At 47.6% G+C, this 25,579-nt stretch overlaps 1 protein-coding gene across 1 annotated transcript in view; it reads left to right on the top strand.

Annotated features, from left to right (window-relative positions):
* The window catches only part of PDYN (prodynorphin), a 35,664-nt gene extending 10,866 nt beyond the window's left edge, over nucleotides 1-24,798 (top strand). Inside the window, exons 2-3 of the mRNA XM_029612668.1 lie at nucleotides 17,986-18,132; nucleotides 22,335-24,798. Coding sequence (XP_029468528.1) covers nucleotides 18,004-18,132; nucleotides 22,335-22,742 — 537 coding nt within the window. The 5' untranslated portion in view covers nucleotides 17,986-18,003 and the 3' untranslated portion in view covers nucleotides 22,743-24,798. The remainder of the gene's footprint in view (nucleotides 1-17,985; nucleotides 18,133-22,334) is intronic.
* Nucleotides 24,799-25,579: the final 781 nt, after the last annotated feature.

The following is a 25,579-nucleotide window of genomic DNA, read 5'->3' as shown; positions in this document are numbered from 1 at the left end:
TGTTTCGCAGACTTCATATCATTAGACACTATCACCCCAAGGTCCCTCTCCTGCTCCGTGCACGTCAGCCTTTCCCCCCCCATCGAATACAGTTCATTCGGATTTCCGCTCCCCATATGCATGACTTTGCACTTCTTGGCATTGAATCTCAGCTGCCATATCTTCGACCACTCTTCCAGTTTCCTTAGATCCCGTCTCATTCTCTCCACTCCTTCCGGCGTGTCCACTCTGTTGCAGATCTTAGTGTCATCCGCAAAAAGACAAACCTTACCTTCTATCCCGTCCGCAATGTCGCTCACAAAGATATTGAACAGGACCGGTCCCAACACCGATCCTTGCGGTACACCACTTAAAACCGCTCTCTCTTCAGAGAAGGTTCCGTTTACCATCACACATTGTCTTCTGTCCGTCAACCAATTTGCAATCCAGGTCACCACCTTGTCACTCACTCCCAAGCTTCTCATTTTATTCACCAGTCTCCTGTGCGGAACCGTATCAAAAGCTTTGCTGAAATCCAAGTATATGACATCGAGCGCTCTTCCTTGGTCCAATTCCTTGGTTACCCAGTCAAAAAAGTCAATCAGATTTGTCTGACAGGATCTTCCCCTGGTGAATCCATGTTGCCTCTGGTCCATCAATTCTCCGGACTGTAGATAGTTCACTATTCTCTCTTTCAGCAGAGACTCCATTACTTTTCCCACCACCGAAGTGAGGCTAACCGGCCTGTAGTTGCCAGCCTCCTCCCTGTTCCCACTCTTGTGAAGCGGGACCACCACCGCTCTTCTCCAGTCTCTCGGCACCACTCCCGTTTCTAGGGATCTATTGAACAGGTCACACAGCGGACCCGCCAGAACATCTCTGAGCTCCCTCAATATCCTTGGATGAATCCCATCAGGCCCCATGGCTTTGTCCACTTTCAGGTTCTTTAGCTCTTCCCACACATTTTCTACTGTAAAAGGATTTTCATCTATTCCACTTCCCTCCAGTTTCTTGTTGTGTAGAGATGGTCCTTCTCCAGGGTCTTCTTTAGTGAACACAGAGCTGAAGTATTCGTTTAATATTTCTGCCATTTCTTCATCTGTCTCCACACATTGATCATTACCACCTTTCAATTTCACTATACCACTTTGGACCTTTCTCTTTTCGCTGATGTATCTGAAAAATGTTTTGTCACCATTTTTTATCTCCTTGGCAATCCTCTCTTCTGCTTGATTTTTTGCCAACTTGATTGTTTTCTTCGTCTCCCTCAGTTGATACAAATATTCTTCTTTGTGCTCCTCCCTTTGGGATCCTTTATATTTCTTGAATGCTGTTCTTTTAGCTTTAATTTTGTCAGCCACCTCCTTTGAGAACCAGATAGGTTTCAATTTTCTTTTGCTTTTCTTTATGTTTCTAACATATAGAGCAGTTGCCTTGGTGATTGCTCCTTTTAGATTGGTCCACTGCTGATCCACATCTCTCTCGTTCTCCCATCCTTTAAGTTCTTCCTCCAGGTACTTTCCCATTTCCTCAAAGTCTGTGTTTTTGAACTGTAAAACTCGGGTCTTTGTGGTTCTTTCCCCTATTCTATTAGTGATATTAAACCATACCGTTCGATGATCACTGCTGCTGAGGTGGGCGCCCACCTGGACATCTGAGACATTATCTGCATTATTGAGCAATAAGTCGAGTATAGCACCTTCTCTCGTGGGTTCCAACACCATTTGTTTGAACAAAGATACTTGCATGGCATCCATTATTGCTCTACTATTTTTAGTTTCTGCAGATGGGATTTTCCAGTCTACATCTGGCATATTAAAGTCACCCACGATCACCACTTCTCCCTTCTTACCTATCTTATGGATGTCTTCAATCAGATCTCTGTCCAGCTCTTCCTTTTGGTTTGGAGGCCTGTAAACCACTCCAATATAAATGGACACTCCGTCATCTTTTTTTAGGTCGACCCATAGAGCTTCTTCTTTACCCCAACTTCCTTGTAGCTCAGATGCTTGGATGTTGTTTCTGACATAAAGAGCCACACCTCCCCCTTTTCTATCCTCTCTGTCCTTCCTTAACAAGTTGTAGCCTGGTATTGTTGTATCCCATTCATGAGATTCTGTGAACCATGTTTCTGTGATAGCAACAATGTCCAATTCTGCCTCAGCCATTAGGGCCTGCAGATCTGGGATTTTATTTCCCAAACTATGAGCATTTGTGGTCATAGCCTTCCAAGTACTCTCTTTAAGGTTATTGCTTTTCCTGGACTCCTTATGAGATATTAGTTGAGATTCGTTATTCACTTTACTCTTTCTGTTTGTAGTTGTGCCACTGTTGACAGAGTTATCCATCTCAATTAGATTTTTCTTTTGGTTATGGATCTTGAAATACTGCATGCATTGTGTTTTTTCTCTCTTTTCTGGTAATACTGCAATGTTTTTCTCAAGAACTTCCTCAGTTTTTAATATAGAGAGGGCTTGTTCTTTTTGCATTTGGTACATTGTGTGTCTCCTTATCACAGGTCTAATTCTACCAGAGCCCACTGTAATCCTGGATTGTAAAGAATTTCTTAATGACCTGTTTGAGTGGGAGGGTGTACCTGTTGGCTGCTCATCTGTCAAGAATGGATGACTTTGGGTCCTACCTGAGCCTAATGGATCTCCTTTTCTTGACTCCTGGTTTTTCCATGATATTGGGGAATTATTATCTGTGTAATGCAATGTGGGAGTAATACTTTTAATTGAAGCTAATTGAGCATGGGGGTAACCTGCACGGAGCGGCAGTTACTACCCTTAACAGAAGGCATGGGGGTAACGTGCAAGGAGCGGCAGTTACTACCCTTAACAGAAGGCATGGGGGTAACGTGCAAGGAGCGGCAGTTACTATCCTTAACAGAAACATAGGGGTAACCTGCATGGAGTGGCAGTTACTACCCTTAACCGAAGGCATGGGGGTAACCTGCACGGAGCGGCAGTTACTACCCTTAACCGAAGGCATGGGGGTAATCTGCACGAAGCGGCAGTTACTACCCTTAACAGAAACATGGGGGTAACCTGCATGGAGTGGCAGTTACTATCCTTAACAGAAACATGGGGGTAACCTGCACGGAGTGGCAGTTACTACCCTTAACAGAAGGCATGGGGGTTACCTGCACGGAGTGGCAGTTACTATCCTTAACAGAAACATGGGGGTAACCTGCATGGAGTGGCAGTTACTATCCTTAACAGAAACATGGGGGTAACCTGCACGGAGCGGCAGTTACTACCCTTAACAGAAACATGGGGGTAACCTGCATGGAGCGGCAGTTACTACCCTTAACAGAAACATGGGGGTAACCTGCATGGAGCGGCAGTTACTGCCCTTAACAGAAACATGGGGGTAACCTGCATGGAGCGGCAGTTACTGCCCTTAACAGAAACATGGGGGTAACCTGCACGGAGTGGCAGTTACTGCCCTTAACAGAAAAATGGGGGTAACCTGCATGGAGCGGCAGTTACTGCCCTTAACAGAAAAATGGGGGTAACCTGCATGGAGCGGCAGTTACTACCCTTAACAGAAAAATGGGGGTAACCTGCACGGAGTGGCAGTTACTGCCCTTAACAGAAACATGGGGGTAACCTGCATGGAGCACAAGTTACTGCCCTTAACAGAAACATGGGGGTAACCTGCACGGAGCGGCAGTTACTACCCTTAACAGAAACATGGGGGTAACCTGCATGGAGCGGCAGTTACTATCCTTAACAGAAACATGGGGGTAACCTGCACGGAGCAGCAGTTACTACCCTTAACAGAAGGCATGGGGGTAACCTGCACGGAGCGGCAGTTACTACCCTTAACAGAAACATGGGGGTAACCTGCACGGAGCGGCAGTTACTACCCTTAACAGAAACATGGGGGTAACCTGCATGGAGCGGCAGTTACTATCCTTAACAGAAACATGGGGGTAACCTGCACGGAGCGGCAGTTACTACCCTTAACAGAAACATGGGGGTAACCTGCACGGAGCGGCAGTTACTATCCTTAACAGAAACATGGGGGTAACCTGCATGGAGCGGCAGTTACTACCCTTAACAGAAACATGGGGGTAACCTGCACAGAGTGGCAGTTACTAAACTTAACAGAAGGCATGGGGGTAACCTGCACGGAGCGGCAGTTACTACCCTTAACAGAAGGCATGGGGGTAACCTGCACGGAGCGGCAGTTACTACCCTTAACAGAAGGCATGGGGGTAATCTGCACGAAGCGGCAGTTACTGCCCTTAACAGAAGGCATGGAGTAACCTGCACGGAGCGGCAGTTACTGCCCTTAACACAAGGCATGGGGGTAACCTGCATGGAGCGGCAGTTACTGCCCTTAACACAAGGCATGGGGGTAACCTGCATGGAGCAGCAGTTACTGCCCTTATCAGAAACATGGGGGTAACCTGCACGGAGCGGCAGTTACTACCCTTAACAGAAACATGGGGGTAACCTGCACGGAGCGGCAGTTACTATCCTTAACAGAAACATGGGGGTAACCTGCATGGAGCGGCAGTTACCACCCTTAACAGAAACATGGGGGTAACCTGCACAGAGTGGCAGTTACTAAACTTAACAGAAGGCATGGGGGTAACCTGCACGGAGCGGCAGTTACTACCCTTAACAGAAGGCATGGGGGTAATCTGCACGAAGCGGCAGTTACTACCCTTAACAGAAACATGGGGGTAACCTGCATGGAGTGGCAGTTACTATCCTTAACAGAAACATGGGGGTAACCTGCACGGAGTGGCAGTTACTACCCTTAACAGAAGGCATGGGGGTTACCTGCACGGAGTGGCAGTTACTATCCTTAACAGAAACATGGGGTAACCTGCACGGAGCGGCAGTTACTACCCTTAACAGAAACATGGGGGTAACCTGCATGGAGCGGCAGTTACTAAACTTAACAGAAGGCATGGGGGTAACCTGCATGGAGCGGCAGTTACTGCCCTTAACACAAGGCATGGGGGTAACCTGCATGGAGCGGCAGTTACTGCCCTTATCAGAAACATGGGGTAACCTGCATGGAGCGGCAGTTACTACCCTTAACAGAAGGCATGGGGGTAACCTGCATGGAGCGGCAGTTACTGCCCTTAACACAAGGCATGGGGGTAACCTGCATGGAGCGGCAGTTACTGCCCTTATCAGAAACATGGGGGTAACCTGCACGGAGCGGCAGTTACTACCCTTAACAGAAACATGGGGGTAACCTGCATGGAGCGGCAGTTACTATCCTTAACAGAAACATGGGGGTAACCTGCACGGAGCGGCAGTTACTACCCTTAACAGAAACATGGGGGTAACCTGCACGGAGCGGCAGTTACTATCCTTAACAGAAACATGGGGGTAACCTGCATGGAGCGGCAGTTACTACCCTTAACAGAAACATGGGGGGTAACCTGCACAGAGTGGCAGTTACTAAACTTAACAGAAGGCATGGGGGTAACCTGCACGGAGCGGCAGTTACTACCCTTAACAGAAGGCATGGGGGTAATCTGCACGAAGCGGCAGTTACTACCCTTAACAGAAACATGGGGGTAACCTGCATGGAGTGGCAGTTACTGCCCTTAACAGAAGGCATGGGGGTAACCTGCATGGAGTGGCAGTTACTACCCTTAACAGAAACATGGGGGTAACCTGCATGGAGCGGCAGTTACTATCCTTAACAGAAACATGGGGGTAACCTGCATGGAGTGGCAGTTACTATCCTTAACAGAAACATGGGGGTAACCTGCATGGAGCGGCAGTTACTATCCTTAACAGAAACATGGGGGTAACCTGCATGGAGTGGCAGTTACTATCCTTAACAGAAACATGGGGGTAACCTGCATGGAGTGGCAGTTACTATCCTTAACAGAAACATGGGGGTAACCTGCACAGAGCGGCAGTTACTACCCTTAACAGAAACATGGGGGTAACCTGCACAGAGCGGCAGTTACTACCCTTAACAGAAACATGGGGGTAACCTGCACAGAGTGGCAGTTACTAAACTTAACAGAAGGCATGGGGGTAACCTGCATGGAGCAGCAGTTACTACCCTTAACAGAAACATGGGGGTAACCTGCACAGAGTGGCAGTTACTAAACTTAACAGAAGGCATGGGGGTAACCTGCACAGAGCGGCAGTTACTACCCTTAACACAAGGCATGGGGGTAACCTGAATGGAGCGGCAGTTACTGCCCTTAACAGAAGGCATGGGGTAACCTGCACGGAGCGGCAGTTACTGCCCTTAACAGAAGGCATGGGGGTAACCTGCATGGAGCGGCAGTTACTGCCCTTAACACAAGGCATGGGGGTAACCTGCATGGAGCAGCAGTTACTGCCCTTATCAGAAACATGGGGGTAACCTGTACGGAGCAGTAGTTACTAGGGATATGCATTTGTTACTTCTATTTCTGTGGGTACATACATACCTTGCTTACTTTCTAATACACGTGGGAAAACATTATTAAAAATACACATATAAGAACATAAGAACTTGCCATGCTGGGTCAGACCAAGGGTCCATCAAGCCCAGCATCCTGTTTCCAACAGAGGCCAAACCAGGCCACAAGAACCTGGCAAGTACCCAAAACACTAAGAAAAACCCATGCTACTGATGCAATTAATAGCAGTGGCTATTCCCTAAGTAAAAATTGATTAATAGCCATTAATGGACTTCTCCTCCAAGAACTTATCCAAACCTTTTTTGAACCCAGCTACACTAACAACACTTAGTTGACTTAGAGAATAGCCACTGCCATTAGCAATGGTTACATGGAATAGACTTAGTTTTTGGGAACTTGCCAGGTTCTTATGGCCTGGATTGGCCACTGTTGGAAGCAGGATGCTGGGCTTGATGGACCCTTGGTCTGACGCAGTATGGCATTTTCTTATGTTCTTATGTAACATCCATTTCTTACGTGTACTAGAAAGTCAACAAGGTATGCGCGTACCTGCCGAGACTGATGTAACTGATGTAACAAAAATGCACATCCCTAGCAGTTACTACCGTGAGCAACTTGCTAGGCAGACTGGATGGACATTTTGGCCGTTTTCTGTGTTTATTACTATATTACTGTGCCACTATGTATTTATTGCTGCTAAATACTGCACTTGTGATAAACACTTCAGCTCCCTAAAATGGTCAGTGGTCTTCGTGCTAAAGCCTGTGAGAACCAAGTGTAAGGATCTAAATATGTACAGCCTGGCGGAAAAGTGAGCTAGGGGAGATAGGACAGAGACATTCAAATATCTCAGAGGTTCCCATGCACAGGAGGGGAGCCGTTTGCAATGGGAAGGAGGCTCATGAGATGAGGGTGAAAGGGGAAGACTCAGGAGTAATCTTGGGAAATATTTCTTTACAGAGAGGGAGGTGGATGCATGCAGCGGCCTCCCAGTATCTGACCAGGGTGGAACCAGACTGCTGGCGCTAACCTTTAAAAAGGAGATAGAGCAGCTTTTAAACTAGAACAAAGGGGAAAGCCGACAGTCGCTCAGCAGCGCATGGTTCGGAGAGAGGTATCTTCAAAGGATACTAATGATGCATTAGAATTAGGGCTTCCCGACAGTGAGGTTCCAATAATTAGAAAAGTAGTCCAAGTGCCTGTAACTAAAAACTCACCTGAGCTAAAAAATTCTAACTTATCCCTATCAATTAAAAAGCAGAATGAAAATACAAACAAAAAACAAACTTTGAAATGTTTGTATGCTAATGCCAGAAGTCTAAGAAGTAAGATGGGAGAATTAGAGTGTATAGCAGTAAATGATGACATAGACTTAATTGGCATCTCAGAGACATGGTGGAAAGAGGATAACCAATGGGACAGTGCTATACCGGGGTACAAATTATATCGCAATGACAGAGAGGAGCACTCGGGAGGCGGTGTGGTGCTTTATGTCCGGGATGGCATAGAGTCCAACAGGATAACCATCCTGCATGAGACTAAATACAAAATTGAATCTTTATGGGTAGAAATCCCTTGTGTATCAGGGAAGACTATAGTGATAGGGGTATACTACCGTCCACCTGGTCAGGATGGTGAGATGGATAGTGAAATGCTAAGAGAAATTAAGGAAGCTAACCAAATTGGTAGTGCAGTAATAATGGGAGACTTCAATTACCCCAATATAGACTGGGTAAATGTATCATCGGGTCACGCTAGAGAGATAACGTTCCTGGATGGAATAAATGATAGCTTTATGGAGCAATTGGTTCAGGAACCGATGAGAGAGGGAGCAATTTTAGATCTAATTCTCAGTGGAGCACAGGACTTGGTGAGAGAGGTAACGGTGGTGGGGCAGCTTGGCAATAGTGATCATAATATGATCAAATTTGATTTAATGACTGGAAAAGGAACAGTGTGCAAATCCAAGGCTCTCGTGCTAAACTTTCAAAAGGGAAACTTTGATAAAATGAGAAAAATTGTTAGAAAAAAACTGAAAGGAGCAGCTACAAAAGTAAAAAATGTCCAAGAGGCGTGGTCATTGTTAAAAAATACCATTCTAGAAGCACAGTCTAGATGTATTCCACACATTAAGAAAGGTGGAAAGAAGGCAAAACGATTACCGGCATGGTTAAAAGGGGAGGTGAAAGAAGCTATTTTAGCCAAAAGATCTTCATTCAAAAATTGGAAGAAGGATCCAACAGAAGAAAATAGGATAAAGCATAAACATTGGCAAGTTAAATGTAAGACATTGATAAGACAGGCTAAGAGAGAATTTGAAAAGAAGTTTGCCATAGAGGCAAAAACTCACAGTAAAAACTTTTTAAAATATATCCGAAGCAGAAAGCCTGTGAGGGAGTCAGTTGGACAGTTAGATGATCGAGGGGTTAAAGGGGCACTTAGAGAAGATAAGGCCATCGCGGAAAGATTAAATGATTTCTTTGCTTCGGTGTTTACTGAAGAGGATGTTGGGGAGGTACCCGTACTGGAGAAGGTTTTCATGGGTAATGATTCAGATGGACTGAACCAAATCACGGTGAACCTAGAAGATGTGGTAGGCCTGATTGACAAACTGAAGAGTAGTAAATCACCTGGACCGGATGGTATACACCCCAGAGTTCTGAAGGAACTAAAAAATGAAATTTCAGACCTATTAGTAAAAATTTGTAACTTATCATTAAAATCATCCATTGTACCTGAAGACTGGAGGATAGCAAATGTAACCCCAATATTTAAAAAGGGCTCCAGGGGCGATCCGGGAAACTACAGACCGGTTAGCCTGACTTCAGTGCCAGGAAAAATAGTGGAAAGTGTTCTAAACATCAAAATCACAGAACATATAGAAAGACATGGTTTAATGGAACAAAGTCAGCATGGCTTTACCCAGGGCAAGTCTTGCCTCACAAATCTGCTTCACTTTTTTGAAGGAGTTAATAAACATGTGGATAAAGATGTAGTATACTTGGATTTTCAGAAGGCGTTTGACAAAGTTCCTCATGAGAGGCTTCTAGGAAAAGTAAAAAGTCATGGGATAGGTGGCGATGTCCTTTCGTGGATTGCAAACTGGCTAAAAGACAGGAAACAGAGAGTAGGATTAAATGGGCAATTTTCTCAGTGGAAGGGAGTGGACAGTGGAGTGCCTCAGGGATCTGTATTGGGACCCTTACTGTTCAATATATTTATAAATGATCTGGAAAGAAATACGACGAGTGAGATAATCAAATTTGCAGATGACACAAAATTGTTCAGAGTAGTTAAATCACAAGCAGATTGTGATAAATTGCAGGAAGACCTTGTGAGACTGGAAAATTGGGCATCCAAATGGCAGATGAAATTTAATGTGGATAAGTGCAAGGTGATGCATATAGGGAAAAATAACCCATGCTATAATTACACGATGTTGGGTTCCATATTAGGTGCTACAACCCAAGAAAGAGATCTAGGTGTCATAGTGGATAACACATTGAAATCGTCGGTTCAGTGTGCTGCTGCAGTCAAAAAGGCAAACAGAATGTTGGGAATTATTAGAAAGGGAATGGTGAATAAAACGGAAAATGTCATAATGCCTCTGTATCGCTCCATGGTGAGACCGCACCTTGAATACTGTGTACAATTCTGGTCACCGCATCTCAAAAAAGATATAATTGCGATGGAGAAGGTACAGAGAAGGGCTACCAAAATGATAAGGGGAATGGAACAGCTCCCCTATGAGGAAAGACTAAAGAGGTTAGGACTTTTCAGCTTGGAGAAGAGACGACTGAGGGGGGATATGATAGAGGTGTTTAAAATCATGAGAGGTCTAGAACAGGGAGATGTGAATCGGTTATTTACTCTTTCGGATAGTAGAAAGACTAGGGGACACTCCATGAAGTTAGCATGGGGCACATTTAAAACTAATCGGAGAAAGTTCTTTTTTACTCAACGCACAATTAAACTCTGGAATTTGTTGCCAGAGGATGTGGTTAGTGCAGTTAGTATAGCTGTGTTTAAAAAAGGATTGGATAAGTTCTTGGAGGAGAAGTCCATTACCTGCTATTAAGTTCACAAAGGGGTAGATTTTCAGACGAGCGCGAACAGCCTACTTTTGTTTGCGCTCCAGGTGCAAACAAAAGTACGCTGGATTTTAGTAGATACGCGCGTAGTCGCGCGTATCGGCTAAAATCCTGGATCGGCGCGCGCAAGGCTATCGATTTCGTATAGCCTGCGCGCGCCGAGCCGCGCAGCCTACCCCCGTTCCCTCCTAGGCCGCTCCGAAATCGGAGCGGCCTAGAAGGGAAGTTTCCTTTGCCCTCCCCTCACCTTCCCCTCCCTTCCCCTACCTAACCCACCCGCCCGGCCCTGTCTAAACCCCCATCCTACCTTTGTCGGGGGATTTACGCCTCCCAGAGGGAGGCGTAAATCCCCGCGCGCCAGCGGGCCTCCTGCGCGCCGGGCCGCGACCTGGGGGCGGGTACGGAGGGCGCGGCCACGCCCCCGGGCCGTAGCCACGCCCCCGTACCCGCCCCCAAAACGCTGCCGACACGCCCCCGCAACGCCGCGCGCTACGGCCCCGCCCCCCGACACGCCTCCCGACACGCCCACTCCGAAAACCCCGGGACTTACGCGAGTCCCGGGGTTCTGCGCGTGCCGGTGAGCCTATGTAAAATAGGCTCACCGGCGCGCAGGGCCCTGCTCGCGTAAATCCGCCCGGTTTTGGGCGGATTTACGCGAGCAGGGCTCTGAAAATCCGCCCCTTAGAGAATAGCCACTGCCATTAGCAATGGTTACATGGAATAGACTTAGTTTTTGGGTACTTGCCAGGTTCTTATGGCCTGGATTGGCCTCTGTTGGAAACAGGATGCTGGGCTTGATGGACCCTTGGTCTGACCCAGTATGGCAGCTTCTTATGTTCTTATGATGCCGGGGATTCGTGAGGGAGTGGTAGTGATTGCAATGGGAGCATGAGCAGGTTGGATGCCTCTTTTCTGACATCGTGTTTCTGTCTTTCCCGATCCAAGCGATCCCCATTGTGCTGCTTTGTGCAAGAAATGTGGAAATGTCTCTTGCCCCATGTTTAGGCATATTACGTTAGTACACACTAGGTTAATGCAGTAACTTTAAGGCACAGTGAGCAGGGCCCACATCATGACATTGGCCCCTCAATGAGAACATTCACAAATTTCTTAGTTCTGGGTTTGTTATTTGTAAAGGCAGAGCCAGTTCTGATCCCTAAACTTTTGTACCCCTACTTTTACAGGAAATGGAAGTATAAATGAAGGCAGGATTGGCTCAGCCATTCCAGATAACATGGAGTCAGATAATTCTTCATAGACCTCTTGAAATGCACTCTCTGAAAGCAAACGTTTGACAGTTGTAGAAACATGCTAATTTCTATCCTTAAATTCCGCAGTGAATTGCTCACTAAGTGACTGAATGAACAGATGGTGGAATTGCACAGGCAGACAGTGTACAACGGGATCGTACACAGCCTGAGAGTGCACAGCATTAGCTTACACTTGGGATGCTAATTCTAATTCTAATCCTAACTTGAATGCAAAAAGTTGTAACTCTGCTCGTTGATTCTCTTCTATTGTACTTTTGTATATTATCCAGTTAGCCCTTTCCTCTTTCATTGTAATTTCCTTTTCTCAGTTACTTGTAAACCGACGTGATGTGTCCTACGAACGCCGGTATAAAAAAGTGTTAAATAAATAAATAAAAATGTGCATTCGTTTTGAACGAATGTGCAGTCTGCAACGTATGGGTCCCTATTCGTTGCATTTGTGGGTCCGCAAAACGCATGGCGAACCCCCACGAATGCAACATATCATACGTTTCCATTCTTTTGGTTCGCACTGCGGTGTTTTAGAAATAGAAGGCCATGTGAGAGTACTGGCCTATCAGGGGATCGGGCTTCCCCCCGGTGGACCAGACTAGCAGATCACGTGGCTTCCTCTGCTCCGGGCCATTGAGGGCGCCGGGCCGAAGAAATGAAGAGACCAGGCCGGTGGGGCTGAAGAAAAAAAGATGGCCGCTGCCAGCCACCGCCACTGGAGAAATGAAGACCGGCGCAGTCAGCCGTCGATGGAGAGCAGGCTGGCGGGGCCGACGAAAACAAGATGGCCACTACCAGCCACTGCCGCCGGAGAAATGAAGACTGGCGCAGCCAGCGATGGAGACGAGCTGTTCAGCTGGGGACCTTTGTGTGTATATGTATTTGAGATCAGAAGGGTGCTTCTGTGTATGTGTATGTGAGAAAGGAATGGTGCTTCTGTGTGTGTATGTGTGGTGTGTATGTGAGAAAGGAATGGTGCTTCTGTGTGTGAGACAGGGAAGGTGCTTCATGTATGAGAGATAGGGAGGGTGCTTCTGTGTGTGTGTGTGTGGTGTATATGTCAGTCAGGGAGGGTGCTTGTGTGTGTCAATGTGTGTGTGCGAGAGAGAGATGGAGAATGTTTTTGGCTGGCTGTGGCTGTGAGAGAGAGGGGGCATGTGTGTGACTGAGCCTATTTGTAAGTGAGATAGAACATGTGTGTGATTGAGAGCTTGTGTGTAAGTGAAATAGAGAGAGCCTGTGTGTGATTGAAAGCCTGTGTAAGTAAGAGAGAGCGAGAGCATTGTGTGATTGGGAGAGACTGGCCAGAGAGGTGACATGTGCATGTGTGAAAAAGACTGATCAGGGAGATGACTGGTGTGTGTGTGTGTGAGAGTGAGAGAGACTGGTTGGGGAGATGATTGGTGTGTGAGAGACAGAAACTGGTCCTGAGGGTGTGTCTGGTGTCTGTGTGTGTGACAGACAGAAGGGACTGGTTGTGGTCCCTAAGGAAGAGGTCTGTGAGGACAGCTTCAGCAGCTCTGCTGCTTCTAGTGTGGCCTGCAAGGGAATGGAATAGGAGAACTGCTGGAGAGGGTAAGTAAAGGTGGCTTTTTAAGTTCATTTTTCTTAACTGACTACCATTTTAATTATTGGGTAGTATGTGATGTGTCTGCTGTTTGAAATATTTTATTGGTGTTTGGTAAAGCTTTCAAAATTTGCATGAGTCGTTAGCTGATGAATAGAATATCCAATAATTGTTTTGAAATTATTTAATTAGTATGAATTTACTATTATGATTAATGATTTATATATCTTGATTTTATTGATTGTTTCATGAGGAATGGTGACATTTATGTTTTTCCATTGTTGCACTGTATAGAGTCTGGCGTGATGCGTTTTACAGTTCAGTTGTTGTCTGCACATTTCTATTTATACTTTATGTGGCTTTATTCTGTATTTGGTGAGGGTTTGTGTTCTGCATGCAAAGACTGAGGTGAAGCATTCTTTTAGCATGTGGATTCTCTGTAGGGATCTGTAGTAGCTTGGCCTGTTCTGTTTTCCTCATAGGAGGTGTATTAATATTTTAGATTCTGGTGTAATATTTGTGGTATTCTTTTTCATAGGTGGGGTTGTTATTCTTTGAGTGTTGGCAGATAGTACTGGGTTGATACGGGAGGACCATGCCGAAACATATCACAATAGGTATGATGCCATATGAATTCCAAGATGCAAAGTTTTCTTGTTGGCATCACAACAGTGCATGAAGTTATCACAATAACGTATATATTAATTTTACCTCAGAATGTCACTTTTCTTGTAAAATATGTGTTAAATGCATAATTTAAAATTGTGTATGGGGAGGTGGGGGGTAGGGTGCCAGGCTGTAAGGTTTGCCTAGGGTGCCTAATACCCTTGCACTGGCCCTGTGCACAGCAGCAACGCTCCACCCCACCCAGGCATAGTTCATCATGTTTCAGGTCCTAGCACGCGTGTTAGACTCCTTGGTCCGTGTTTCAAGACGGGTCGGGTGGACAGTATGCCTCGGTTGACAGTCGCGCCGCATGTTGAGCCTCGTCTTATCTTGCCTCCTTGTCTTTCCCCTATCAACACCACAGGGACCTGACTACCTCCGCTCTGCCAGCCTGTTTTGCCCCTATCAACTTTCTGCCACCCTGCCTTGCTGCCATACTCCAGATGACTCACTCAACTCCTTGTGGTGCTCTTGCCACTATCATGGTTGCTCAGTGTGTTGGTGCTAGTCTTTCTGCTTGCTACGTTCCCCATTCATTGTGCTGTAGGATGTTGATGCCACTTGTTTTGCCACTTTGCCTGTCGTGCTGCCTTCGAGGGTTCATGCATCTGTTATCGGTGCTCTCTATTGAAGCTGTGGTGTGTTTTTGACACTCTCGTTGCTGCTTTGCACCTCTGTTAAAGCACTCTTGCCATTCCTGCTCCCCCTTTGCCCCTTTAAAGTGCCTTAGGCTATTCATGCCACTTTGCCACAGTCTAAGTACCTTGGAGCTCTTTTCTCATTCTGATGATTATTCCCCAGAAGTTTCATCAGAATTGATAAGAAAACCCCAATTCTGCAGCCAAAAATAGGTTGCAAATACTTCCTCCATTAACTTTAATGGAAAAGCGGAAAACGAATACAACGAATCAAAAGAATTGGGTTTTGCCCCATGAAACAAATGCAACGAATTTGGGTCCTGACAAAATGAATAAGAATGGAAACAAATTTTTTTCCTTTTGCACATCCCTAGCTTACACAGCCAGATAGCACACATCATGAGTGTACACAGCCAGACAATGCACAGCACGAATGTACACAGCCTCAGAGTGCACAACATTAGCATACATAATCAGACCGTGCACAGCATGTGCATATATAGTGGGAGCTTACACAGCCAAACACTGCACATCATAAGCGTACACAGCGTGAACCTACACAGCCTGACATAAGAATATAAGAACATAAGAAAATGCCATACTGGGTCAGACCAAGGGTCCATCAAGCCCAGCTTCCTGTTTCCAACAGTGGCCAATCCAGGCCATAAGAACCTGGCAAGTACCCAAAAACTAAGTCTATTCCATGTAACCATTGCTAATGGCAGTGGCTATTCTCTAAGTGAACTTAATAGCAGGTAATGGACTTCTCCTCCAAGAACTTATCCAGTCCTTTTTTGAACCCAGCTACACTAACTGCACTAACCACATCCTCTGGCAACAAATTCCAGAGTTTAATTGTGCGTTGAGTAAAAAAGAATTTTCTCCGATTAGTCTTAAATGTGCCCCATGCTAACTTCATGGAGTGCCCCCTAGTCTTTCTATTATCCGAAAGAGTAAATAACCGAGTCACATCTACTCGTTCTAGACCTCTCATGATTTTAAACACCTCTATCATATCCCCCCTCAGCCATCTCTTCTCCAAGCTGAACAGCCCTAACCTCTTCAGACTTTCCTCATAGGGACAGTGCACAGTGGGAGCGTATACAGCCAGACACTACACAGCATGAGTGTACACAGCCAGACATTGCACATCATGAGCATACACAGCCTAACTGGGCACAGCATGAGGATACACAGTCAGACAGTACACAGCATGAGCGTACACAGCTAGACAGTGCACAGCGTGAGTCTGCTCAGCCAGACAGTGCACAACATGGGGGTAATTTTCAAAGGAGTTACGCGCATAAATGTAACTACTATTGTAGCAATTTTCAAAAGCCATTTACTCACGTAAAGTGCACTTATGCGAATAAATCCTATGGACGATTCAATGGCATATATTGTAGCAATTTTCAAAAGCCCACTTACTCGAGTAAAGTGCATTTACATGCGTAAAACCCAGATTTACGCATGTAAATGCTTTTTAAAATCCGTCCCCATGAGCGTACACGGTGAGAGTCTACACAGCCTGGCAGTGCACAGTGGGAGGGGACACAGCCAGACAGTGTACATCATAAGTGTGCACAGTGTGGAGCATACATAGCCAGACAGTGCACCTCAGGAGCATACAAAGTGTGAGTCTACACAGCCTGACAGTGTATAGCATGGGTGTTCACAGCTTGATGGTGCATGGTCTGAATGTATACAGCCTGACAGTGCATGGCATGAGCGTAACAGCCTGAAACTGCACAGCATATGTGTAAACTGTACATAGCCTAATGGTGTTCAGAATGGGTGTCCACAGCCTGAGATCTTACAGTGAAGATGTACATAGAATGGGTGTCCACAACCTGGGAGTGAGTACACAGGTTTGGTGTGCAAACTCTGAACATCCTGGGAGTGAATGCACAGTATGCGTATGAAAATCCTGAGAATGAACAGTCTGGAAGGGAGTGCACAATGTGGAAGGACAAACCCTGATCATGGACAGCCCTGGAGCAAGGGTACCCTGAGTCTGAGCAGCCTGGGAGTGAGTGCACACAGTGGGTGTGCAAACCCTAAGAATGAGAAGCCTGGGAGTGAGTGCACACAGTGGGTGTGCAAACCCTAAGAATGAGCAGCCTGGGAGTGAGTGCACACAGTGGGTGTGCAAACCCTAAGAATGAGCAGCCTGGGAGTGAGTGCACACAGTGGGTGTGCAAACCCTAAGAATGAGAAGCCTGGGAGTGAGTGCACACAGTGGGTGTGCAAACCCTAAGAATGAGCAGCCTGGGAGTGAGTGCACACAGTGGGTGTGCAAACCCTAAGAATGAGCAGCCTGGGAGTGAGTGCACACAGTGGGTGTGCAAACCCTAAGAATGAGCAGCCGGAAGTGAGTGCACACAGTGGGTGGCAAACCCTAAGAATGAGCAGCCTGGGAGTGAGTGCACACAGTGGGTGTGCAAACCCTAAGAATGAGCAGCCTGGGACTGAGTGCACACAGTGGGTGTGCAAACCCTAAGAAGGGGCAGCCTGGGAGTGAGTGCACACAGTGGGTGGCAAACCCTAAGAATGAGCAGCCTGGGACTGAGTGCACACAGTGGGTGTGCAAACCCTAAGAAGGGGCAGCCTGGGAGTGAGTGCACACAGTGGGTGTGCAAACCCTAAGAATGAGAAGCCTGGGAGTGAGTGCACACAGTGGGTGTGCAAACCCTAAGAATGAGCAGCCTGGGAGTGAGTGCACACAGTGGGTGTGCAAACCCTAAGAATGAGCAGCCTGGGAGTGAGTGCACACAGTGGGTGTGCAAACCCTAAGAATGAGAAGCCTGGGAGTGAGTGCACACAGTGGGTGTGCAAACCCTAAGAATGAGCAGCCTGGGAGTGAGTGCACACAGTGGGTGTGCAAACCCTAAGAATGAGCAGCCTGGGAGTGAGTGCACACAGTGGGTGTGCAAACCCTAAGAATGAGCAGCCGGAAGTGAGTGCACACAGTGGGTGGCAAACCCTAAGAATGAGCAGCCTGGGAGTGAGTGCACACAGTTGGTGTGCAAACCCTAAGAATGAGCAGCCTGGGACTGAGTGCACACAGTGGGTGTGCAAACCCTAAGAAGGGGCAGCCTGGGAGTGAGTGCACAGAGTGGGTGTGCAAACCCTAAGAAGGAGCAGCCGGAAGTGAGTGCACACAGTGGGTGTGCAAACCCTAAGAAGGAGCAGCCGGAAGTGAGTGCACACAGTGGGTGTGCAAACCCTAAGAATGAGCAGCCTGGGAGTGAGTGCACACAGTGCACTTTGTGGAGTTGCAGGAATTCCTACACTGCATGAGGATATTACTCATTACAGAGTACTTCTGATTCTGGTAAAAAATACTCACTGCCGCGTTTGGGTTTTGTTTTTCCTTCTGCAGGAGGTGCCCACTGGAGCCATGGAATGGCAGGTTCTGGCACTGGTATTATCCCTGGGTTGCATGCATACAGCCTGGGCAGACTGTACTTCTCAGTGCTCCATCTGCACAGAGCAAACTAAAGAGGCAGAAAAACGCATCAACCAGCTGGTAAGTTGTTATGGGTTCACACTGTGCACAATGGAATCCTGCCCAGGGGCTCTGACCTGAGGGGCTAATCTCATATAAACACACACAATTACTGGGATTATACCTGGGGGCTTGAACCAAGGATCTTATCACCTACACAAATAGTCACACACAATTAGTGGGATTATACCTGGGGGCTTGAACCCAGGAGCTTATCCCCTACACAAATAGTCACACACAATTACTGGGATTATACCTGGGGGCTTGAACCCAGGATCTTATCACCTACACAAATAGTCACACACAATTACTGGGATTATACTGGGGGCTTGAACCCAGAGGCTTATCACCTACACAAATAGTCACAATTACTAGGATTATACCTGGGGGTTTGAACCCAGGAGCTTATCCCCTACACAAATAGTCACACACCATTACTGGGATTATACCTGGGGGCTTGAACCCAGGAGCTTATCCCCTACACAAATAGTCACACACAATTACTGGGATTATACCTGGGGGCTTGAACCCAGGAGCTTATCCCCTACACAAATAGCCACACACAATTTCTGGGATTATACCTGGGGGCTTGAACCCAGGAGCTTATCCCCTACACAAATAGTCACACACAATTACTGGGATTATACTGGGGGCTTGAACCCAGGAGGTTATTCCCTACACAAATAGTCACACACAATTACTGGGATTATACTGGGGGCTTGAACCCAGGAGCTTATCCCCTACACAAAGAGTCACACACAATTACTGGGATTATACTGGGGGCTTGAACCCAGGAGTTATCCCCTACACAAAGAGTCACACACAATTACTGGGATTATACCTGGGGGCTTGAACCCAGGAGCTTATCCCCTACACAAATAGTCACACACAATTACTGGGATTATACCTGGGGGCTTGAACCCAGGAGCTTATCCCCTACACAAATAGTCACACAAAATTACTGGGATTATACCTAGGGGCTTGAACCCAGGAGCTTATCCCCTACACAAATAGTCACACACAATTACTGGGATTATACTGGGGGCTTGAACCCAGTATCTTATCCCCTACACAAATAGTCACACACAATTACTGGGATTATACCTGGGGGCTTGAACCCAGGACCTTATCCCCTACACAAATAGTCACACACAATTATTGGGATTATACCTGGGGGCTTGAACCCAGGATCTTATCCCCTACATAAATAGTCACACACAATTACTGAGATTATACCTGGGGGCTTGAACCCAGGAGCTTATCCCCTACACAAATAGTCACACAAAATTACTGGGATTATATCTAGGGGCTTGAACCCAGGAGCTTATCCCCTACACAAATGGTCACACAAAATTACTGGGATTATACCTAGGGGCTTGAACCCAGGAGCTTATCCCCTACACAAATAGTCACACACAATTACTGGGATTATACCTGGGAGCTTATCCCCTACACAAATAGTCACACACAATTACTGGGATTATACTGGGGGCTTGAACCCAGGAGTTTATCCCCTACACAAATAGTCACACACAATTACTGGGATTATACCTGGGGGCTTGAACCCAGGAGCTTATCCCCTACACAAATTGTCACACACAATTACTGGGATTATACCTGGGGGCTTGAACCCAGGAGCTTATCCCCTACACAAATAGTCACACACAATTACAGGGATTATACCTGGGGGCTTGAACCCAGGAGCTTATCCCCTACACAAATAGTCACACACAATTACTGGGATTATACCTGGGGGCTTGAACCCAGGAGCTTATCTCCTACACAAATAGTCACACACAATTACTGGGATTATACCTGGGGGCTTGAACCCAGGATCTTATCCCCTATACAAATAGTCACACACAATTACTGGGATTATACCTGGGGGCTTGAACCCAGGGGTTTATCCCCTACACAAATAGTCACACACAATTACTGGGATTATACCTGGGAGCTTGAACCCAGGAGCTTATCCCCTATACAAATAGTCACACACAATTACTGGGATTATACCTGGGGTCTTGAACCCAGGAGTTTATTCCCTACACAAATAGTCACACACAATTACTGGGATTATACCTGGGGTCTTGAACCCAGGAGCTTATCCCCTACACAAATAGTCGCACACAATTACTGGGATTATACCTGGGGGCTTGAACCCAGGAGCTTATCCCCTACACAAATGGTCACACAAAATTACTGGGATTATACCTAGGGGCTTGAACCCAGGAGCTTATCCCCTACACAAATAGTCACACACAATTACTGGGATTATACCTGGGAGCTTATCCCCTACACAAATAGTCACACACAATTACTGGGATTATACTGGGGGCTTGAACCCAGGAGTTTATCCCCTACACAAATAGTCACACACAATTACTGGGATTATACCTGGGGGCTTGAACCCAGGAGCTTATCCCCTACACAAATTGTCACACACAATTACTGGGATTATACCTGGGGGCTTGAACCCAGGAGCTTATCCCCTACACAAATAGTCACACACAATTACAGGGATTATACCTGGGGGCTTGAACCCAGGAGCTTATCCCCTACACAAATAGTCACACACAATTACTGGGATTATACCTGGGGGCTTGAACCCAGGAGCTTATCTCCTACACAAATAGTCACACACAATTACTGGGATTATACCTGGGGGCTTGAACCCAGGATCTTATCCCCTATACAAATAGTCACACACAATTACTGGGATTATACCTGGGGGCTTGAACCCAGGGGTTTATCCCCTACACAAATAGTCACACACAATTACTGGGATTATACCTGGGAGCTTGAACCCAGGAGCTTATCCCCTATACAAATAGTCACACACAATTACTGGGATTATACCTGGGGTCTTGAACCCAGGAGTTTATTCCCTACACAAATAGTCACACACAATTACTGGGATTATACCTGGGGTCTTGAACCCAGGAGCTTATCCCCTACACAAATAGTCGCACACAATTACTGGGATTATACCTGGGGGCTTGAACCCAGGAGCTTATCCCCTACACAAAGAGTCACACACAATTACTGGGATTATACCTGGGGGCTTGAACCCAGGAGTTTATCCCCTACACAAAGAGTCACACACAATTACTGGGATTATACCTGGGGGCTTGAACCCAGGAGCTTATCCCCTACACAAATAGTCACACACAATTACTGGGATTATACCTGGGGGCTTGAACCCAGGAGCTTATCCCCTACACAAATAGTCACACACAATTACTGGGATTATACCTGGGGGCTTGAACCCAGGAGCTTATCCCCTACACAAATAGTCACACACCATTACTGGGATTATACCTGGGGGCTTGAACCCAGGAGTTTATCCCCTACACAAAGAGTCACACACAATTACTGGGATTATACCTGGGGGCTTGAACCCAGGAGCTTATCCCCTACACAAATAGTCACACACAATTACTGGGATTATACCTGGGGTCTTGAACCCAGGAGTTTATTCCCTACACAAATAGTCACACACAATTACTGGGATTATACCTGGGGTCTTGAACCCAGGAGCTTATCCCCTACACAAATAGTCGCACACAATTACTGGGATTATACCTGGGGGCTTGAACCCAGGAGCTTATCCCCTACACAAAGAGTCACACACAATTACTGGGATTATACCTGGGGGCTTGAACCCAGGAGTTTATCCCCTACACAAAGAGTCACACACAATTACTGGGATTATACCTGGGGGCTTGAACCCAGGAGCTTATCCCCTACACAAATAGTCACACACAATTACTGGGAATATACCTGGGGGCTTGAATCCAGGGGTAGATTTTCAAAGGGTTACACGCGTAATTTACGTGCGTAACCCTTTAAAAAAAAACCTTCGTGCGCCGAAGCCTATTTTGCATAGGCTCGGCAGCACGCGCAAGCCCCGGGCCGCGCATATGTCCCGGGGCTTTAAAAAAGGGGTGGGAAGGGGGTGGGGCCGCGGTCCGTGGTGGTTCCGAGTCCTCTGGCACAGCGGCTGAGAACTCTGAATCCGTAAGGCCTACCCTCCTATATACATTCTCAGCAAAAGTAACCAAAAATGCCTCCAACATAAGTGCAGAGGGCTCTGGGAGCTGGCAGGAGAAGCGTCCTGGCATTGTGGCAGGGTGAGAGGAGTAAAGAGAGTTCCCTCCCAGCGGGAGTGGGTAATGGAGGCAGACAAGGGAGTTAACCTGGGGTGGTCTGTTGCTCTCTTCCAGGTCTGTTCCCTGGAATGTGAGGGGTCTCTACCCTCCTATCAGGAGTGGGAAAGGTGCAGGGAGCTTCTCTCCGTGGACCCTGCAGGGGCCCAAGCCAGGGGCCTCAGCGTGGACAGGCAGATCGGCAGCTTCATGAAAGAGCTGGAAAAGGAGAGAGGAGGCAGCCTGAAGAAGCCGAGTGCCAGCCCGGGCAGCGCGAGCCTCCGGGAGCAGGAGAAGCGCTACGGGGGCTTCCTGCGCAAGTATCCCAAGAGGAGCGCCCAGCAGCTTCACAAGCGCTACGGGGGCTTCCTGCGCAGGATCCGGCCCAAGCAGAGATGGGACAACCCCAAGCGCTACGGAGGCTTCCTGCGGCGGCAGTTCAGGCCCAGCTCCCGCGCCGAGGAGCCCGCCGCCTTCCAGCTATAAACCGGCGCTCAGCCAGGCGAGGAGGAAAGGAAGCTTAACGCACTCTAAAGGCGAGGAGGAGGGACGAACTTCATGCCAGCTTTCAGGGGCTCAGTGCTCCGTTCCTCAGGTCAGAATGCAATGAGCAAAAGATGGCATTTTACCAGGCTTGAGGTCTGAAATAAGTGCAGCTTCTGTGGCTTTTCCTGCTCTAATTCTCATGTATTTATACTTTCTGTACAGTATGATTCCATGTGACTTCTTGTGTCATGCTGTTATGTACCTGCTTGGGGTGCTCTGTCAGTAAAACAAATGCATTAAATATGATTGAATCATAGAATGCACTCTGATGATTTTATGATTCACTTGCATTTTCTGGCAATGTCATCTTCTGCCCATTCTGTTAGGTCCTGAGGAAGGACGCTTGCAAGCTCATCCACACAACAGGCCAATAAAAAAGGGCTCAGCTTATATTTTTTTATTTGTTAACCTACGTGCAGTACGTGAATGTGACTCGCCTTGAGCTACCAATGAAAAGGCCTAAACTAAATGCCCGATCCCTGAATAAAGAAGAAAAGAAACCTTTATTTCTGGGCATTGAATAATAGCAGTGAGGCAGCAGAGGTGTCTGCAGCTCTCAGCAGCACTGTGGGGACTGGGCAGGCACCGAGGGAGGGGAAGCAGGGCCGGCAAGCAGCTTCTCCCCCTGCTGCAGCTACAAATACTACAGCAGCCGATTGCAAACTTATTCCCATTCATTCCTCCAGCTCTGAACAAAAATAGCCCAAACTAGCAAATCCTGGCACAAAACATGAATTCCAAATGTCTCTTGTGCCATTCTTCCTTTCTCCCTTCCTTATAACAGGGGAGGCCAACCTTTGCCACACTAAGATGTACAAAACCAAAAGGGCTGGGCTGACCTCTCCTCTACCCTGGCCACACCAGTAACCCTCGGACTCAGTACCCTGCAGTCTCTCTCTCATCACCACCCTCCAGCAGCCTCTCTCATCACCCCCCAGTCCCCAGAAGCTTCTCAACACTCCCAGCAGTCTCTCTCAACACCTACCCTGCAGTCTCTCTCATCACCACTATCCCCCGGTCCCCAGAAGCCTCTCAACACTCCCAGCAGTCTCTCACACCTACCCTGCAGTCTCTCTCATCACCGCCACCACCCCCCAGTCCCCAGAAACCTCTCAACACTCCCAGCAGTCTCTCACACCTACCCTGCAGTCTCTCTCATCACCACCACCACCACCACCACCCCCAGTCCCCAGAAACCTCTCAACACCTTCCCAGCAGTCTCTCACACCTACCCAGCAGCCTCTCTAAACACCTACCCAGCAGTCTTTCTCATCACCTCCACCCCCAGTCCCCAGAAGCCTCTCTCAACACTCCCAGCAGTCTCTCTCAACACTCCCAGCAGTCTCTCAACACCTACCCCTTGGTCTCTCTCATCACCACCACCCCCCAGTCCCCAGAAACCTCTCTCTCAACACCTACCCAGCAGTCTCGCTCAACACCTACCCAGCAGTCTCTCACACCTGTCCAGCAGTCTCTCTCAACACCTACCCAGCAGTCTCTCTCATCACCTCCACCCCCAGTCCCCAGAAGCCTCTCAACACTCCCAGCAGTCTCAACACCTACCTAGCTGTCTCTCTCAACACGCCCAGCAGTCTCTCACACCTACCCAGCAGTCTCTCCCTCAAACAGCCCTCTCCTCTTCCCCACCCATTGGCCCTCAGCAGCCGATGGCTCTGCGTCTCTTGCTGCTGTCGGCAGCTTTGAGATGCATTTTTACTTTCAGGGAGACCCATGCAGCTTGCCCCTGGCTCATGCACAGCAGAGCAGAGCTATCAGGAGTTCAGTTACATATGTGCCCTCCTGTCGGATCCTCCTCTCCCTGCTGCCGTGCTCCTCAGTGGAATGAGGAACCCCAGAAAGCAGAGTCCTGTGCATGCAACATCCAGCACTGCCCTGAAACGAAGCCCCCTTCTCTTTGGGGCTTTCACCTGTCCTGCTAGCCAGCCCAGGGCTACTTGTATAGATTTCTCTTGCTCCTATGCTTACAGTAAGCTAAAACTTTCTGCTCACCCAGGTAACTACTGCCTCCTCTTTCTTCTGTACAGTTAATAAAACCAAAATAAAGAGAAGAGCTCCCGTTCTCCATTGAATGCGCAGGCAGCAGCTCCAGGGGCAGAGCTGCTAGTGCCAATGAATGGGTTGGCTAATTTCTCCTTGGGCGTGGAGGTGCAGCTAACAAGCAGTTTTTCTGTATTTAGCATTTACGTTTGATTGCCCACTTCTCACCCTGAGACCTCAAAGCAGGTTCCAACAAGCCTCACTCAGGGGTTTTTCAGCACATTTCTTTATTACATTTGTAAACAGATTGAAACCTACAGAACAGCGGCAAACCAAATCCTTATCACAGCCACATCCCAAACACAGCCTGGCAGCTTCCTCCCTACTCAATCTCCCAATTTCCCCCTACAATCCCAATTCAAGTGAATAGCTTTTCCTTTAGGAATAAAATCCTCCAGTCTGGGGGTTCTTTCCAGACTAAGGGAAACCTTCTGCTGGTCAACTTTTATCAGAGCCACCGAAGGCCTCAGATGCCGTGTGGCAGCCACTGTATTCAGAGCCACCGAAGGCCTCAGATGCCGTGTGGCAGCCACTGTTATCAGAGCCACCGAAGGCCTCAGATGCCGTGTGGCAGCCACTGTTATCAGAGCCACCGAAGGCCTCAGATGCCGCGTGGCACCCACTGTTATCAGAGCCACCTAAGGCCTCAGATGCTGTGTGGCACCCACTGTTATCGGAGCCACCGAAGGCCTCAGGTGCCGCGTGGCACCCACTGTTAT

Source organism: Rhinatrema bivittatum, chromosome 8 (assembly GCF_901001135.1).
Source record: "Rhinatrema bivittatum chromosome 8, aRhiBiv1.1, whole genome shotgun sequence".
Classification (NCBI taxonomy): Eukaryota; Metazoa; Chordata; class Amphibia; order Gymnophiona; family Rhinatrematidae; genus Rhinatrema; species Rhinatrema bivittatum.
The sequence above is the reverse complement of the archived record's forward strand: the minus strand, read 5'-3'. Positions and strand labels throughout refer to the sequence as shown.